This window comes from Sebastes umbrosus, chromosome 18 (assembly GCF_015220745.1).
Source record: "Sebastes umbrosus isolate fSebUmb1 chromosome 18, fSebUmb1.pri, whole genome shotgun sequence".
In the NCBI taxonomy this organism is placed as follows: Eukaryota; Metazoa; Chordata; class Actinopteri; order Perciformes; family Sebastidae; genus Sebastes; species Sebastes umbrosus.
In genome coordinates, this window is record NC_051286.1 from 16,460,179 (window position 1) to 16,477,471 (window position 17,293).

The window sequence follows — 17,293 nt, forward strand, 5'->3', positions numbered from 1 at the left end:
TCGTCTACAGTTAGATTTAACAGACGAAATTACTGCACACCGCTTCAAAGTGCCATTTTATTCATAAGGCTGAATATCTGTCTCTGTCATGAAAAGCGTGCAGGAATTTCTTACTTCTCCGCTCTGTTTTCTTTCAGATTACATTCTGCAGGGATTCTCACTAGACGTGCGAGTATCAGCTTGCCGCACAAACACATGGGAAAAACTCATGTTGCCTAGTTAAACCTCTTAAAAACACAGCATTCACAACACAGCAACCTTTTCCTTATTTTATATAAAAACAATATAATTTGAAAATAAATATGCTTTACTGCTTTACATAGACACAGAAAACATGTTAATAGTGAAGGAGAGACAAAGAGAACTAATAATGAGGGGTCTGATGGCAAAGAGGATGCAGATTGTTATCCAAATTTAAAACGGTGATGGTGGTGGTGGTGTTGTGGTAGTGTATGCTGAGCTGCTAGCAATAGTTTATTCGTATTTGCATCTTGCAAGACGGACAAAACACAGGTCCGCTACTTATTTAAATACTTAAATACAACTTACTAACACCTACACACAGATGTGCGCATCGGCAAATGCACGTGAACACACACTCATACACACACACACACACGTACACAAACACACAGATACACGCATGTTAAACTCCTACACAGCACCCACAACCTTAGATGTTGAAAAAATCCAGAGATGTCATCGGTACATCAGTACAAATGATCCATTTAGGGAATGTTAACAAATCATTTTTGATTTTTTTTTTTTTTGTAGTTTTTTTGTTTGTTTCGTAGAAAAGCACAGAAAGTCTCCATGCTGAGAGTAGCCATCAGTGACCTTACACATAGGGGGGAGATAGGACAGCCACAGGTACATAACACTGCATATATAAATAGACCAAATTAAATATGGGTAGAAGACTGAATACTGAAAAATACTCTATAATATTATAAATTATCTAGAATGGACTAGAGCATAAAGGGATATTAAGTATGTACAAGTTCAGAGAAGAAGATATGTAATCAATGGATTCTGTATTGAGTTCAACAACTACTACTTTGACAATCCCCTCTCCTGAAAAAAGGAAACAAAAAAAATAATTTAAAAAGCACTCGAAAGATTTCTCAGTACATTTCGTGAGGCACAGTTTTTCAAATGGAATCAAACTACAGTATAGGATGTTTTCAGTGGTTTTCATGTAGGACATAGCAAAAACATTAGATGCTATATTGACAACCAGTATCCCTTTAAAAAGTATATGGCACTCCGGAGTCCCTTCTCCTGCAAGCTGATCACAATGGTGACATTGTGTAAGTCCACGTCAGTCCTGCATTGTCCTCACAGGAAAGGAAGCGATATCAATGTAGGGACAGATTCAGCTGTCCCCGGTTGTCCCGCTGTTTATACTCCAAATGCGAAAGTAGAAATCGGCCGATGAAAATCCATCCATCATTCGTGAAAGGAGAGTTCGCTCCCATGTCCTCTTCAGCCTCACCCGCTGTTTTAGCAGTTAAATATATCTTAGATTGAGAGGTTTTGCAATTTTATGATTGACACACAACCACAGTAGAGACTCATATCCAGTGAAGTAATTGCATACAATGAATTGACGACAAGACTACACCTGCATAACAAGCTTGTTAGTAATGCAAAACCACATGGCGGCTATTTGCTTTGTGTCAAATGACGGGTTTAGTTATTTGTTTCTGTAGCAGCATAACAATTCTGTACTCTTTTTTTCTTTTATCATGGTCTATATACAGTGGGAGGAAACTTCAGTTCAGTCTTTCTTATAGTTCTCTCTCAGTCAGTCCAAGGGGAATGCTTTCCACAGAAAAAGAAGAGCTTACGCTTCAAAGGTCAAAGTGCTGTGCTGTGAAATATCTAGAATATTCCTTCATCTTGTACATCTGGTGCTGCCACCTCTCTCATCTCCTTGGCTTGTCACATCTAAACAAGAAGGAAAGAATAAACAGTTATCAGAACAAGAAACTTTGGGCTCTTTCTCAGACATACAGTATATATACATAAACACATAGAGAGCCAACGTCACGATGTTACACTCATGCTAGCTGCAACAGTATTGTTGTGACAACAATTTGTGACGCACGCTAGCGAACATGTTTGTAATTAGTTGACTATTTACACATCAACCAGGAGACATGGAGCAACATTAAAAGTTATTTGGCGTCATCTTTGTGTCTACCCGACAAATGTATAATCCCTCTTTTAGCTCCATTTTTGGTCTCCACCAACTCCTGACGGAAATATCTGACTCTTTAGCTGCTAAATGCTCCACTATGTTAGCTAGTCGCTAACTTAGCAGTGCATTTGGTGCTCTAGGTAACGCACAGTGGGTTTATCAGAGCGTCAACGACACAGATGAGAGCCTCATGAGTCAGCCAAAACAATAAAGTTGCGGGCTGTAAAACCAAAACAATGATAAATGACCAGTGGGCAACCTCCGAGTCTGAAAAGTGAAGTCAATGCGGAAGTGCCCTTAAACTTTTTCTAATAGCCAGCAGGGGGCGACTCCTCTTGTTGCAAAAAGAAGTCCGATTGTATAGAAGTCTATGAGAAAATGACTTCTTCTCACTTGAATTATTACCTCAGTAAACATTGCTATCGCAACAATTGCTAGTTTCAAGTCTTCTTCAATACCGCATGATGTTCATTTAGCAAATTATGGTTCCATTTAGAGTCAAATAGAGTGGCTATCTTGTGATTGACAGTTCGTTACCACGGCATTGTCCGGTCGGGGAGTTGTCTGTGTTCTCGTCTTAGAACTTTAACCCTTTCACAGTGTGTTTTCAGTTCATGAAAGCAACTGAGCAACTTTCATAGGAATGGATGGGAGCCCGCCACTAACGCTCTACCCAGTTCTCTTTATACATCCATGCTCTTAACCGACAGCACTTACTTGCAGGTCCTCTCGTTGAGCTCTAGCTGGCGATCTCTACAGTATTCATCTGTGTGTTTGCAGGAGCACCGGCAGGTTGCGGGATCCTGCACGAACAAACGCCTTCTCCTCTCTGAGCAGGTATCACAACATGGCTCACAAACACTGGACAGAGAGAGACAGACAGAGATGGGAAGAAAGAAGGAGAGAGAGAGAGAGAGAGAGGATGATTATCACAGTGTACCATTACCCCCCATAAGAAAGGTCACCCTTAGGTCAGCCCTTTCGTACGCTCCAGTTTGCCCTTCCAAGCCACCGCCCGACAAGTTGTACTGCATGTGACAGTCGGGTAGTGTTGCACACAGGTTCCCACAGAGCAGGCAAATACTCAAGCAGTAAAATTACCCTCCCTCACGCCCCCCAAACACTCCCGCGTTGATTGGACCGCTCACAAATGCCTTGTATTTGATAGACATGCAGTGAGGAAAGCTTTGGACCAGTTCATGCAACACAACACGACACATACCGGCGTTGAACGACGGGTCAACGACCTCACTCTCACTCTTACAAATGGTAAACTCTTGATAAAGAAGACTCAAGGGTCTGCTTGGTGCTCCGTTAAGAAACATTTCATTTTATTGAGTGAAAACTGCAGACTATTGTTTCCCAAAGAGAGACATTAGATTCAGAACAGAGGCTGAAAATTAACAGATGAAGGCTCAGATACTCCATTTACATCTCAATATACAAATTACAAATGAACACACATGTATTCTTTCACAGTATGAGCATTGAAGAAACATGAGATCATCTTAATATTATTATTTTTGAATAAAATATGGGTGCTGTTGTTTAGTTTCACAGACAAAAGCAGGCACAAGACACAAAACAGTACTTGCTAAACAATTTGCTGGTGTACAAAAAAAAAGAAAAAAGCAATAGATAGCCATCACTCATGTCTTTACATTACATAAAAAGTACCAGCATTATGCACAAAACCTTTTTGTAAAGATGAAAAGAACAGAGAGTGGAAAGCAGACGGGTGCGAGACACAGCAAAGCGGCACAGACTCAACACTGAACACAGGGCCGTGATTACAATCCTGGTGATCCCAGCACAGATACCACAACAGTACGAGCCGGTCTGCAAAGCCATGCTGGTGGAGCTGTGATCTTGTTTCAGTAGAGGGTTCGAGTTGCAGTTAACAGCCGATCTGTTTATTCCAGCTTCTTTAAACGTGTCCATTATCAATCAGAGAACTTGCTATCTGACACGATGTTAGGAGCAACTCAAGTTTCTACTGATTTTCATGTATCTCATCTTCAACCATCGTCCCAGGCTCACCCATACAGAGTGATATACTTGCAAACAGGGAGCTGGCGAGGTTGGAGGGAGATTAGATGGGTATTGTGACGGGTGGAGATGAGTTATGGTTAATTTTTTGTGATGTGGGATATGGCTGGCAAGTCTGCCGTACTTCTCTGATTGTGTAAAGTTTCGCTAAAACAACGTTAGCAGACATGGCAACGTAGACACCGATATTCTGAGTATGTACAACACGACTGGCGAGACAAAGTTAGCGACAGTACACAGAAGCGACATGCCAATTGATGTGGCTAAATTAGAAGGGGCAAATGAGCTCCTCCCAAATGAGCTTAATTATGAGAAGCGCAACACTCAGGTGTAGGTAGGTGGAGAAGGCGGAGCTGACATACGCATCGTGAATTGTTTTGTCGCGGTTTTTCTTTCGTTTTCTCTTTAGGCCTTTGCCCTTGCCTGTCCGGGATTTTCTGCAAGAGAACAGAGGACAACAACGCAGAGAGAGAGAGAGATGCCTGAGAGACTGAGGAGAGATGGACTGTTTAGAAAGGCCTAAACTGACAAACAACACTGATTCATAGCAATCCTTTTTTCATTTCTGTAAATCAGAGAGCCAAACAATCAGTCATTCAGAACAGGATATTGTTAAATTTGATTGTTGTGTAGTGATTTGGGGTGATAAATCATATTATGAGAAAGGCGCCAGGCAGTGCTCCCATGAGTGCATGTGATATGCCTAAAATTACCAATAGTCTTCAGTCAGGGATGATAGGAATTCAAAGATTGCAGCAGAAAAATGTTTTTGTTAATCTGTTGAAATGATCTAAAAGGTTTTAAATAAAGCAACCAATGAAGTGTGTCCTGATAAAGGTTTAAAGACACGGTGGTTTCCAAACATCCTGTAGTTTGTGAATGTGATGAATATCAAATGTTCCAACAACTTTGTTGTCATACTTGGCTTTTGGGAAACAGTACAATGGCTTTGCAGAATGTGGTAGCGATTAATAGTTTGAGGTTCGGCTTGGCTGGCTGAAATTTCCCAGAGGACAATGAAGTTTGACTCCACCAAAAACTGCATCTTTCAACCTATCTGGGTCAACTCTTTATGGCTGATTCAACAACACAATGAGAACGAGCCTGTAAAAACATACACCTGGAGGCTCACAGGTGCAGGCTGGATTAAAATATCAGGATGCGTGTTCAGAAACAAGCTGGGTTGCATAAGCTTTTTGCGGTCTAAGATGTAGAAAACTACACAGAAAACTTCTGTAATACTCAAATAGAAATGCAAAACAAAGTTGTGACATGTCTCTGTAGACATTGATGTCTACAGAGACATGTCACAACTTTGTTCAGGAAAAAGTTTTTTTTCTTTTAATCAGAAAAACTGTGTAATGGTAAAAACTCTTTTTTACCTCACCATGATTAGTTTCTGGCCCACTAATTTCAGTAATATGTTCTCAGACCTAGCCTCTTTTCTGACCTCAGCACTCTGTACGTTAATACGTGATTTAGTCACATATACCGTTCACTTTGCAAACCTTAGGGACAAGTCAAGTCATAACTTTTTTGTTTTTACCTGTTATCCAGCAGCATGTTGCATCTTTAAAATGTATTGATGAATGATCTCAAAGATGTATGTTTTCTGCTCGCAATGATGCATGCATTGATGTTTTCCTGAGGAAAAGTGAACATTTAAATTCAATATTGCCACAGATTGTGCCGCTCTGGGCTTCTTCTTCTTCTTCTTCTGGAACGCACATTGTGTTTGTTGCACAGGTCATAGAAGAACCTGGCTCAGTCTGTGGAAATATTGGATTTACATGTCGCTTTTGCCGCGGGCAAATAGAACCCGCTACTGGATAATGAGTAATGGGCCTTTCACACAGAACGCGGTTTGCGCTGCGCTTGCCAATGGCTTCATTGCACATCACAGTGCGTTCCACTCCACTGCATGCTGCACACTGCACGCTGCACGCTTGGTGCAGCAAAAAGACGCCTTTGAAAAAAAAAAGCCTTTGGAAATAATGGGTTTCATAGCTCAGCGGTGCCGTTGCTGCATTCTGTGTGAAAGGCCCGTAGGAGTCAGTGAGGCTGTACTTGGGCAGAGGTGCTTTTAGTTAAATGCTAACATCAACAATGTTCACAATTATAGCTGCCGTTTAGCAGCTATACTATTTGCCATGGTCATCTTCTTAGTTTAGCGTGTTAGCATGCTACCATTTGCTTATTAGCATTAAACACAAAGTGCAACTGAGGCTGATGGGAATGTCGTTAGTTTTGCAGGTTTTTGGTCATCGACCAAAAGCACGTTTCACCGAATAGACAAAATTTCATGATAATCCACCTAATGGTGGGACAGACCCAGCTGGAACTGGATATGACACAGTTCAATAAGGATGTCCATGGAAAAGGATGAAGCTGTTGTCAATATAGGAATTTCCTCTTTTTAATTGTTCATCAGATCCAGTTTTACAGTGGACGTTGACAAGTGTCCCAACCTCAGCGGGATGACTCACCCTAACAGACCTCCAGAGACCCGTCACTACTGAGGGGGTCAGCGGGCGACGTTGAAACTAAACATGAAAGTATGAAGGCGTCAGAAACGGGGGGTTGAACGACCCTGAGACTGTCGCTTTGTAGACGCACGCCACCGAAGCCGGACTTGTAAACAGTTGAGACAAGGTTAAAGAGGAGGTCTCAAAACTAGCCCTTATCTATATGACAGACGACCTGACATAAAACCAAAATACAACCCCCTGCAACGGAAAGATATTAATGTTCCCAGAAGGAGGATTAAAGTGTTTTAAAGACCCTTTGCACACTGACTTCTGTTGCATGTTGAAGAGAAGAACAGAGTTGAGCAAGGACCATAAACAGAAAAGTTGAACCAGTCTTCAAAAACACTGTTATCTATATCAGAGCAACCAGTAACGGGTGTTAAGTGGGATGTAAACGGTAAAGAAGAGATGAAAGGAATGTAAAGACGAGATAGAAAAGGGAGGAAAGGTGTAAAGGACAGGTATAGAGAGGGCAATGACCTCATCAAGTGTCACTCATTCACCTGGATGGATTGAGCTGGTATTCCCTGCGTTTATCACCTGAGAGCTGCATGCTAATCTCAGCATGACAGTATCTCATGTGGTGGCTTGTCTTTTAATGAAATAGTATCGTTGTGGAGTGTTTTGTGTGTCCATGTGAGAGAAAATGGATTGACAGAGGAAAAGGGAGTGAGAACATAACAGACTGATCATAGAGAATAGGATGTCAAGGAAGAGCTGCAGACGACTGAGAGTGAGAGTTTGTTTGCAGCGATAAAACAGGAAAAAGGATCAAATCTCAAGTCCCCATTGTTTCCCCCTGAAAAAAAGCCCAATCTCCATGCAGAAAGAGTGCTGTACTCACTTTTCTCTCTGTTCTTTCACATCTTTCCTTAACCTGAAAAGCAGGAACAAAACAACACGACATTAGATCACAGCACGCCGTTGTTTCCCAGTAAACAGATACTTATCAAGATCATCAGAGACCAGAGGCACATTATCAGCACGGTAGGGCTTGCATCAGTGTAATTCATATCACGTTACGTCATCGCCCTTTACCAGAAACTGTGATAAAACCCTCTTACACTTTCAATCACTCAGTAAATGAAGCAGATTTGTTGGGAAATAATGCAGTGTACACACTGCACACAAAAGGGGCGTGTTCACTGATGGATACACAAACACACACACAAACAGGACTACAATAGCAGGCTGGCAGGTTTGTTTCACGTCTCGTCCATGTGACGACACTTGCGATAACAGTGTGTGAAGCAATAAATTTGCTGGCACACTCTAGAGACTAACAGTTAGCCAAAAGTGTTAGGAAATAGTATTTCATTCAATAAAGGTCACCACTGCCAAGTTTCTATTTGAAACACTGGTACAATTACTCAACATGAACACGCTGAATAAAACAAGAAGGTATGTGTGCATCTATACATCATCTGAAGATGACGGAAACCTGTTGACCGTTACATACAGTACTGCATGTGCTAATGGTGATCGTCTGCACTAAAATCTGTTTAAGTATATGCAGAGAAAAGAAGGATTCAGATCCTTTAGGTTACTTAAGTAAAAGTAGCAATACTACAATGTAAAACTACTCAATTACAAGCGAAAGTACTGAATTCAATTATACCTTAAAGGTGCCGTGTGTAGGATCTGGCGGCATCTAGTGGTGAGGTAGCAAGATTGCAACCACATGAAACTTCTCCCGTGTGCCAAGCGTGTAGGAGAACTACGACGTGAAAACGTGAAAATGCAAATGGTCCTATCTAGAGCCAGTGTTTGATTGGTCCGTTCTGGGCTACTCTAGAAACATGGCGGCCGGGTCCAAGAAGAGGACCCGCTCCATATGTAGATATAAACGGCTCATTCTAAGGTACCGAAAACACAACGATTCTTACTTGGCCCTTTAAAGAATGTAAAATTGTTACTGATGCATGGCAAACAGCACTCAAATGTAGATGGTTAAAGGTATAATCCTTAAAGTTTTCATGAAATAAAACCCTGTTTTTTAATTGTGGATTTCATTGTTAGTGGCGGAGTCCGCCATTCCTGCGCTGGATCCAAATTGCCTTACTATGCATGAGGGATTCACAGGAAATTTTGGCATCTGTTAATAGCGCTTAATGACTGCAGAACATTTCCAGAACAAGTAAAACAATCGGAGTGTCTATTTGCACCCGGGTGAGAGTTAGTTAGGTAGTTTAGTAATCTCATTTAGCCACTTGTTAGCAAACTGCTAACAATGGGGTATTTACTGACGCATTTTATATCATAGAACAAAACGTTGAAATCTCTTAAATTTGTATTAACCACAGACCTTATTTCAGGCATCTAACTATTCAAAGCACCCATTGACTTCCAGACGAAGGAATCAGAAGTGCTAAAATGCTAACTCATTTCTGGGTTTAAGGACTCATTCCTGCAGCGCTCAATAGTAGTAGTAATATAAAGAGCGACAAAGTACATGCAAGGAGTAGATTGTGGAGGATGAGTGGGTCTAACTCAGGACTTTCCCTGACTGGGGTTTGAGTCCTGTGAGAAGCCTATTTTTCTTATTTTTTTTTAATTAATATTTTCAGTTTTCAGTCGCAGATTTAGGCACCAAAACTACTTGGTTAGGTTTCGGAAAAATATACATACAGTACAGTGCATATACACATAGAGTATCTGAGGTGTGCATGGGTCGGGTGCAAATAGCATTGTTGGCTACAGTAACTGACACCTGGGTGCTAATATAATCTGCCTAAAACGTTCTACCAAACAGATTGATCACAGCCGCTAACATTTTACGAAGGTGCCCTAAAAGTTTATGACTACACCTAAATGGTTTTACAGTGAAGTTTTGTGTCATCACAGACAGCAGTAAGTTCAGAGTGAAATTAGTTTATAGGCAGGGGGCTTTCCAAACACACTGTTGCAAAAACAAAAACATATTTCAGATTTGATAGCTCTGCAAAAGAGAGAGCTTGGTTCTCAGCCAATGGCTGTCGCTACAATGTTTGTTTGCTTTTTGGATTTCCCTTAAACGTGGGAGGATGATGCATCGCCCCCGCTCTGTGTTGCTGTGTCACAGTTCACTAATCCACGTCACGCAGCTCAAATCTCAGCCGCCACAATGATCGGATCTTGACAAAACATCAAGAAACGACGCGCCGCTTCGGCTTTCAAGAGCAAGCAAATGTGAGAAATGTGTTAATGATTGAATTGAATAGTGAGCGTCAATTGTAAAAGATGATATGATGAAATATATATATTTTTTTCTCCTTGTTTCACTTTTGGGAACCACGTGATTCTGTTGTGCCAGCATAAGAACAACATGTCACTAACATTGTGTCGCAACACTTATCTCCTTTTTACAACAGGCTTTAACAGATTATATTAGCTGCCTATCAAAACAAAAAGACAGAATAACAAATTGATCCATAAAAATGTATAAATCATTGTACCTCAAGTCTAACCAGAAGAAGTCACCTTACTTGAGGCCACAAAAAGGACACGCAGTACTTATCTCGGAAATCAATAACTAAACCTATATAGTTCCAGGAGTGACCTCTACATGCCACAGAGGGAAAACAAAGGATCAGGCAGCACAGTACTCACACAAATGTATCTCCGTTACTTGAGAAATGTGATGGAATGAGGATAAACTAAAGCAATATGGAGGATGTGCTTAAACCCGCTCAGGTATTTTAAAGATCAGTGAAGTAAAAGAGGCAAAGATAAGATATGAATTCCACCTGATATGCATCTGTTAAATGTGTCAGAGGCAAACAGAAGACAATAACTTCACATGACGTGTTCGGTCGACCTCTGCTCCGCCACACGAATGTACGGCGCTTAGTGTTTTGTTCGTGTTGGGTGCGTTTCAGTGTGTGTTCAGGGTTTCTTACCTACACTCACATGCGCTGTGTTCTGTAAAACTCATGAAAATATCATTTTGTTGCCTTTGGGGTTTTATTCTTTTAATCTGTGGAAAAAAAAAGAAGAGAAATCGTCATTGAAATATACTTTGATGTAGTTTTCCTAGACTTCTTTTTCTCAGCGTTACAATTATAGCACTAAATAGATTAAAGGTCACACAGAAAGGTCACTAAGGTTCAGATGTAAAAAAGAGGAACTACATGTATTGCGTTAAAGTTTCACATCTAAAAGTCTGATTGCAAACTGAAGAGACTGCGAAACAACAGATGTGTGTGGAGAGATGAGCAGTTCCTCCAATTAATACATGAAACAAACTTAAATGCCATCATCTCATCGCATTTTCCACATAGTTTTGGACAGTTTGAGGTTTGACTCGTGTTCTTTTAATGACGTCATCGTGGTTTAATGGCACCCAACCAGAGAATTAGCACCACAAACTGTTCATCTCAATGTGAATCCCAATTCCTGCTATTTGCATATAAGTGTTGGATGGAGCATTAATTTGTTTTCTGGAAATCTGTTGAACATTTGCAATACATCTGAATGGAAACTGGACCAAAAAAGGGAGAGTAACCATGAACAAGAGGCGCAAAGCTCAAAAAGATCTTCCTTTTTTTACTAGAAAATGACAATTTACACAGAAATGAGGGCTGAGAATTTTAAAAAGGCCAAGTAAAGGGTTGATATTTGCCCAAAGGTCACACCTGAGCAACCTCTGAGCAAACAGCAGTGGCCACTTGGACAGAGCAGAAGGGCACTTGTGCCAACCAGAAGGGCACTTGGAGGGCTCTGGGCTGATCAGAGGGACACTTGAAGAGCCCGTGTGCCCTTCTGGTGTGACATTTTGGCAAAAATAGTCTGTCCACACACACAACTTTGATAAATAAGGTTTTCAAAAAGCAAAAAAAGGGCATCTTCCCCCTGTCACTCCCTCCCCTGTGAACCCCACTGCACAAAACACCCAAAGTACTGCTGTTGTAACAAACAACGTCACTGACCTCCATTGTAACGTTATAGCTGGACGTTGGCGTGCACTGCATTATCTCGTCAGTGCAGCAGCCGGCACAGCGCGTCAACACCACGCAGGACGGGATGAAGATGTGCTCCACCTCCTCCGGATACTCCTGCAGAATCTCCACCAGCAGCTCCCGAGGCTTACACAAACTCTTGTTGTACACCTCCATTAAAGGGATCACTGGTGGGAGAAAGAGTCACAGTGTACAAGGGTTATAAAATGGCAGCAGTCTTAACCACTGACTCTTGAATAGTGCAGCGCTGTAACAATAACACACATCTAAAAGGAGCCTGGCAGGCTCACAGAGAAGTGAAGGAGATGAAACACACACATACAGTATACATGCACACACACGTTTTACTTTCTATTCTTCTATTGAGACTATTGAGACTACAATAATAGCCAAAAGTCTGCTTTCCGCCCTTTAGTCCCCTCTCAATCTTTGCAGGAGTTCTGCTCTTGAGAAAGATATTAGCACAGACAGACAACACCTCCAAAATATCACTCAGAGAGCCTAAAACAACTCCAGCCTGTCAGCCCTCTGGGAAGCCAAACCAAATAACACTGTGCCTGTACAATGTCATGAAGTTCAGCTTCTGATTGTCCAAATTAGATTGGGCAACGGTCGGATTGTGCAAAAGCAAAATTGCTTGGCCAAGAGGGTGAAATTCCATTCTAAAAAAGTGTCTGGTCACCATGAACATTTCCCCGGCTCAACCTCAAACAAGAAGGAATGCTGTCCAGGACGGAAACGTCCGAGAGTTGAGATTTAAGGGTGAAACTTCTCATTTACTAAGAAGGGGAAGTTTGGGGGAGGAGGGGTGAATCTGGACAGGGTCAGACTACGCATTCGTCCACAAGGAGGCGATAATTTCCCTTTTTTAATGTCAAGGTGAACCTCCCCAACAGCCCCCTTTTCTATATTGGCTGTGTGCCAGCCAGGGAGCCCAGAGCAGGCTGTATTCCCACGGTGCCCTGTGGGACACCTACCGTCATGTGGACCTCGTCCTGTTTCCTTCGGTATGTGGGCGCTCTGCAAAGGAGGAAGAAAAAAAAAGAGCAAGCTGTTAGTTACAGTAGATTGTGCAAGAGCTCAGAAAAAAAAGCTGCCCCTGCCTTTTACTTATCCACAGTTGCGCAAAAAATATATATTTACATTTTGACATGTCTGTTGAACTGCTACCAGACTATGAAAAGCACATTATGTTATCATATCTAGCTATATAGCATAGCTATACACACACACACACACACACTATAGGGAGCAATAAGAGTCAAATGTTCATACTATAAGCATAAAAAAAAATATTTTTTAAGAGCTGATCCTGAACCACATCTGGGTTCATGAATTGTAAAGTAGAAAGAGAGTTATTAATATATGTATCAACATTCTGAATCAAAGTATACATGGATACACTTCCTTAATTAAGCTGCTTTATCATATAATATAATAATAATGACAATAAAGCCTGTTATATGTGGTGTGTATAAGGCCAAATATTTGACCTAGAAGCTGACCTAAACTCTGCCACATCAGCTACATGACCAAACTCCCTATATAAGCTGTGTGTTAAAAAAATACATGTTTTAAGAGCTGATCCTGAACCAAATCTGGGTTTATATTCATGAATTGTAAAGTAGAAAGAGTTATTTATATATGTATCAACATTCTGAATTTTAAAGTAGACATGGGTACACTTCCTTAATTAAGCTGCTTTATCATATAACATAATAATAATGATAATAAAGCCTGTTATATGTGGTGTGTATAAGGCCAAATATTTGACCTAGAAGCTGACCTAAACTCTATTCCACATCAGCTATACGTGACCAAACTCCCTATATAAGCTGGTGTGTATTAGTTTTTGTTTCAGTTACCACAAAACCTTTAATGTGTGATCACACCAGCCTTTAATGTGTGCCTCCGCCGCCTCTTGGCAACGCGGATTAATATAACTGTCTCCATTAAATAAAACCGGTAAGAATTCCAGCCTGCTACTTTTCCCTCACAGGGGGTATAGCTGTCACCACACCAGTCGAAACCACAAAAGGACTTTTTTGGCAACTTTCCACAGCCGTGCGCGCAATTACGCACAACTTTCTCTCGCGCGCACCAAACCCCACCACCCTCCCTTTTTCTCATGCATAGTCGCGCGCAACATCTCGCGCAACATCTCGCCAATATTGCGTGAGACCTGCTGGTGGTGGTGTATGGCACCGGGCTTGTATTCAAATGAGTCTGTGGAACTTTTTTCTCCCTTCATTTTCTTAATGAAACGTTTTAAGAAAAAAAAAAAGGGGGGGTGTTTCGGCTGTGTGGAGTCTCCACCCCCTTTCTGGTGGCGTGAGAGGGTCTAACCTCTGTGGGGCTGTGCTGGGAGACCCTCAGAAACACTATAATATAATGTATTATTAATGGAATGGGTGTCAAGCTGCGAACACTAAAGCGATGATAGGCCAGCTGGGAATGAGCAACTGAGACTATTCAGCGTTGATTGTGGAGTTAAGCTGTCATTTAATTAACTAGTTAGATAAATAAACACTTTACTGGACTCTGGATGAGGGGGGTGTTTCATTAATTTAGAGAGAGAGAGTTACAAGCTTCACATTCCTATTCGAATATAATCCTTCAAAGTCCAATCATGTTGCTGGGGGAAAAAAAAAACGCAGCCTTCCTACTGAAGTGGTGTATTTTTTCTTTTTTTTTTCCGCCACCACCAAAGAAACCTTTGCTCAAAGCCTCCTCCTGCCTGGACTCACTGCACTTGATTAATGATTATATGGGAAACGATTTACAGTGCGCCATTACAATTCTTGCGTCAACCCTGATTAATCTGTGCTTTTAAATGCTTTTGTCTGCCCACGAAACTGAGTGTTTTAATGTATGGAAAAGTATACAGGATGTTCTTCTTATTGGAGGGTGCCATGCAGGATTGAACCTGCTCCACATGTCCTAATTCAGAATGGAGCCACTGCGCCTTTAAAGCGTAATAATATCTCCAAGGTGCTTTTAGAAGCAGGCCTGTATTCACACCAGCGTCAAAAACGTATATGATAATATTATAAAAAAAATCATCACATATGCCACTATTTGCGACACACAAAAAAAGCGCACGACCCCACTAGCGCGTTCGGTTTATTATAGGGTTGTGTTTTGCGTAATGGCTTGTTTAAATTTCCATTAAAGCCACGAAACGTTTGTTGAAACAGCGAGCGATGACCTAGCCAGAGGAAAGACAAGGACGAGCTACACATTAATGGACCAGTGTGGTGCGAATAGAGGTCGGTGGATTAGTTTTTGTGTCCAGTTTTCTGCTCTCGTGACTCACCTTGACAGCTGACAGCGTCAAAAATAATAGTGTCAAACTGTCAATAAAGTTCATCGTGTTTGACAAATCCAAATCCAAAAGGCAAGGCGACGTTTTATAAAATCCAAGAGGGCAATGTGGCTGTGAAGTTTTACAACAGCAAGTACCAACAACAACAACAAACAAACAAGTGGACCGGTTTAAAACTTCTCTAAATAAGGAGCACTAAGGGGTTGTAATGGCAAATCCATGTTGGTCCCAGTGTACAATCCTTTGCGCATAATAACTTCTTCTTCTTCTTTCTTCTGATTCTTCTTCCTTCTTCTTCAACTGTTGCCAATGATTTTCAAGATATCCAGAAAAACGAGAATCCAAGACGCAAAACGATTCACATTGTTCCGCAGCAGACCTCGACTTTCTTGCAAGGGAATAATAGCAATCCACATTACAGAAAAAATAATCCCATGCTTGTTGCGTTGCCAGCCGTCTCCAAGCGTCTGTCCATTGGAAACTTGTTGTAAGCCTGTACTCTACTCTCTACTCCTGCTGCGTGCAACGTGAACCCATAGGACCAGGATGACGTTGAGGTGAAAAAAGAAAAAGAGATACTGTTCACCACACAAAACTGCCCTATTGCACTGAGCTTCACTGCGCAACTAAGCAGGTCGACTTCTTTCAGTTCAGTGTCAGACAAGACCGAGTCCACCTCTGTGCCGGTCTCTCTCCATACAGTGGCTGCCTGTGTGTGTGTGTGTGTGAGTGACACAGACGTGGATGATTGGTGGATCATCAGAACAGGGTAGGTGTGTCCTCTATGGGCTGATATATTACCAACAAGCAACCCTGAAGAAGTCTTTTTTCAACCAAAAAAAAGTTTAATCTATTAAAACGTCGACTCATGTGACCGCATCACAAGCAAGCTATTATAAGTCTATTTATTATTTATTTTTTTTATTTTTGAGGGAAAAAAAAATGATATTTTGTATACTTGCGTCATAGGTTTAAATATCATCCACTCTTTCCATGCTTATTAATCCAATTCATCATTTTCCAACATGCAGGATGCATCTTTTACGCATGCTTTATTTTTTATCTTTCATTCAGATATCCATTAGCTTGTGTCTGAAGCCCAGCAATTCTTTCTCCTAGAGTCCAATTATAAATCACTTTGAACTGTTTTAGGCTACATTTCAATACATAATCACATTACAATCTTTTACCAACAATGACCACAACATCAAAAGCGACAGCAACAAAAAACACAACAATATTCAAGACACAACCCAACACACAACACAGGACCTATAGGTTCACGTTAATACTAGTCACAGAGTATAGATGTAAATATGATTCATTAGTGGTTGGACCATAGCATATTATGTCAAAATACAAAAACATACAAAAATGCTTAATATCAAAGATGCGCAATCTAGTATAATACAACAATTGTATGGGTTATTATTACTGTAGCTTTATAGTTATACACAGACCTCGTTGCTGTAGCAAATTCTGGAATCTAATGAGCTATTTTGTAACGCATTCATTGAGGAAATTACCAGTGAACACATTCTAGAACACAAATACAAACAAACAATATATGACCTTGGATGGTACCCTTGGGGTGATTAACTAATTTCCCTTTGAGATAATTGGTATAAACTTGCTGGAGCGCGAACAGAGAGCGCGTGTGTGCCCGGACACGTAGCTCCGGACACGTAGTGCATGTGTGCGTGCGCAGTGCAACGTGTGCCGTTCCGTGATCCGCCGCGCGCCAGTCAGTCATGATCAGTCGCCGCCGGTCAGTGCGCGCACAATACGCACACAACTCATGGAAAATAAGGTGCATGCGTCGTCGTGACTAAAAAGTTATTCCACCTCCTCCGTCACTGCAACCGAAAGGAGAATGGAAGAAAGAAGCCACCTGACTGGTCATGACTCTTTTTTTTTTATTTTTTTATTTCTTCGAGCAGCTGAAACATCCCAGCAGAGGAAGAGGAGGGAATACAGAGGAAGAGGAGGGAATACAGAGGAAGAGGGAGTGAGAAGGCAAACATTGTGATTGATAAATGAAGTGAAACAGCGTCACACAGCTCATGTATCATGATTGGTAACGCTGTTGATGATGATGGAGATGATGATGAAGATGGTGTTATATACAGCCTCTTTCCATCTTTTTTTTTTTTTTTTATACTTTATTTTTTCCCTTTTTTCATATATGCAATCCACTGCTGGTAATTACAACAGTCCATAAACCAACTTTTAAGTAGATGAGCTTTACAGA

The 17,293-nt window shown here is 41.2% G+C and overlaps 1 protein-coding gene across 2 annotated transcripts; it reads right to left on the reverse strand.

Moving 5' to 3' along the window:
* Positions 1-43: 43 nt before the first annotated feature.
* vegfab (vascular endothelial growth factor Ab) lies at positions 44-15,753 on the reverse strand. 2 transcript variants are annotated; one of them, XM_037750577.1, is made up of 8 exons: positions 15,034-15,753; positions 12,695-12,737; positions 11,688-11,884; positions 10,659-10,735; positions 7,625-7,657; positions 4,615-4,689; positions 2,921-3,064; positions 44-1,950 (listed from the first exon to the last, which is right to left on the reverse strand). In XM_037750577.1, exons 1-8 carry the CDS (start codon positions 15,085-15,087, stop codon positions 1,929-1,931), a joined length of 645 nt encoding a protein of 214 aa, XP_037606505.1. In that variant the 5' UTR covers positions 15,088-15,753; the 3' UTR covers positions 44-1,928. The 2 variants fall into 2 exon arrangements, with proteins under 2 accessions (XP_037606505.1, XP_037606506.1); XM_037750578.1 differs by lacking the exon at positions 4,615-4,689 and having other exon boundaries at positions 15,034-15,752.
* Positions 15,754-17,293: the final 1,540 nt, after the last annotated feature.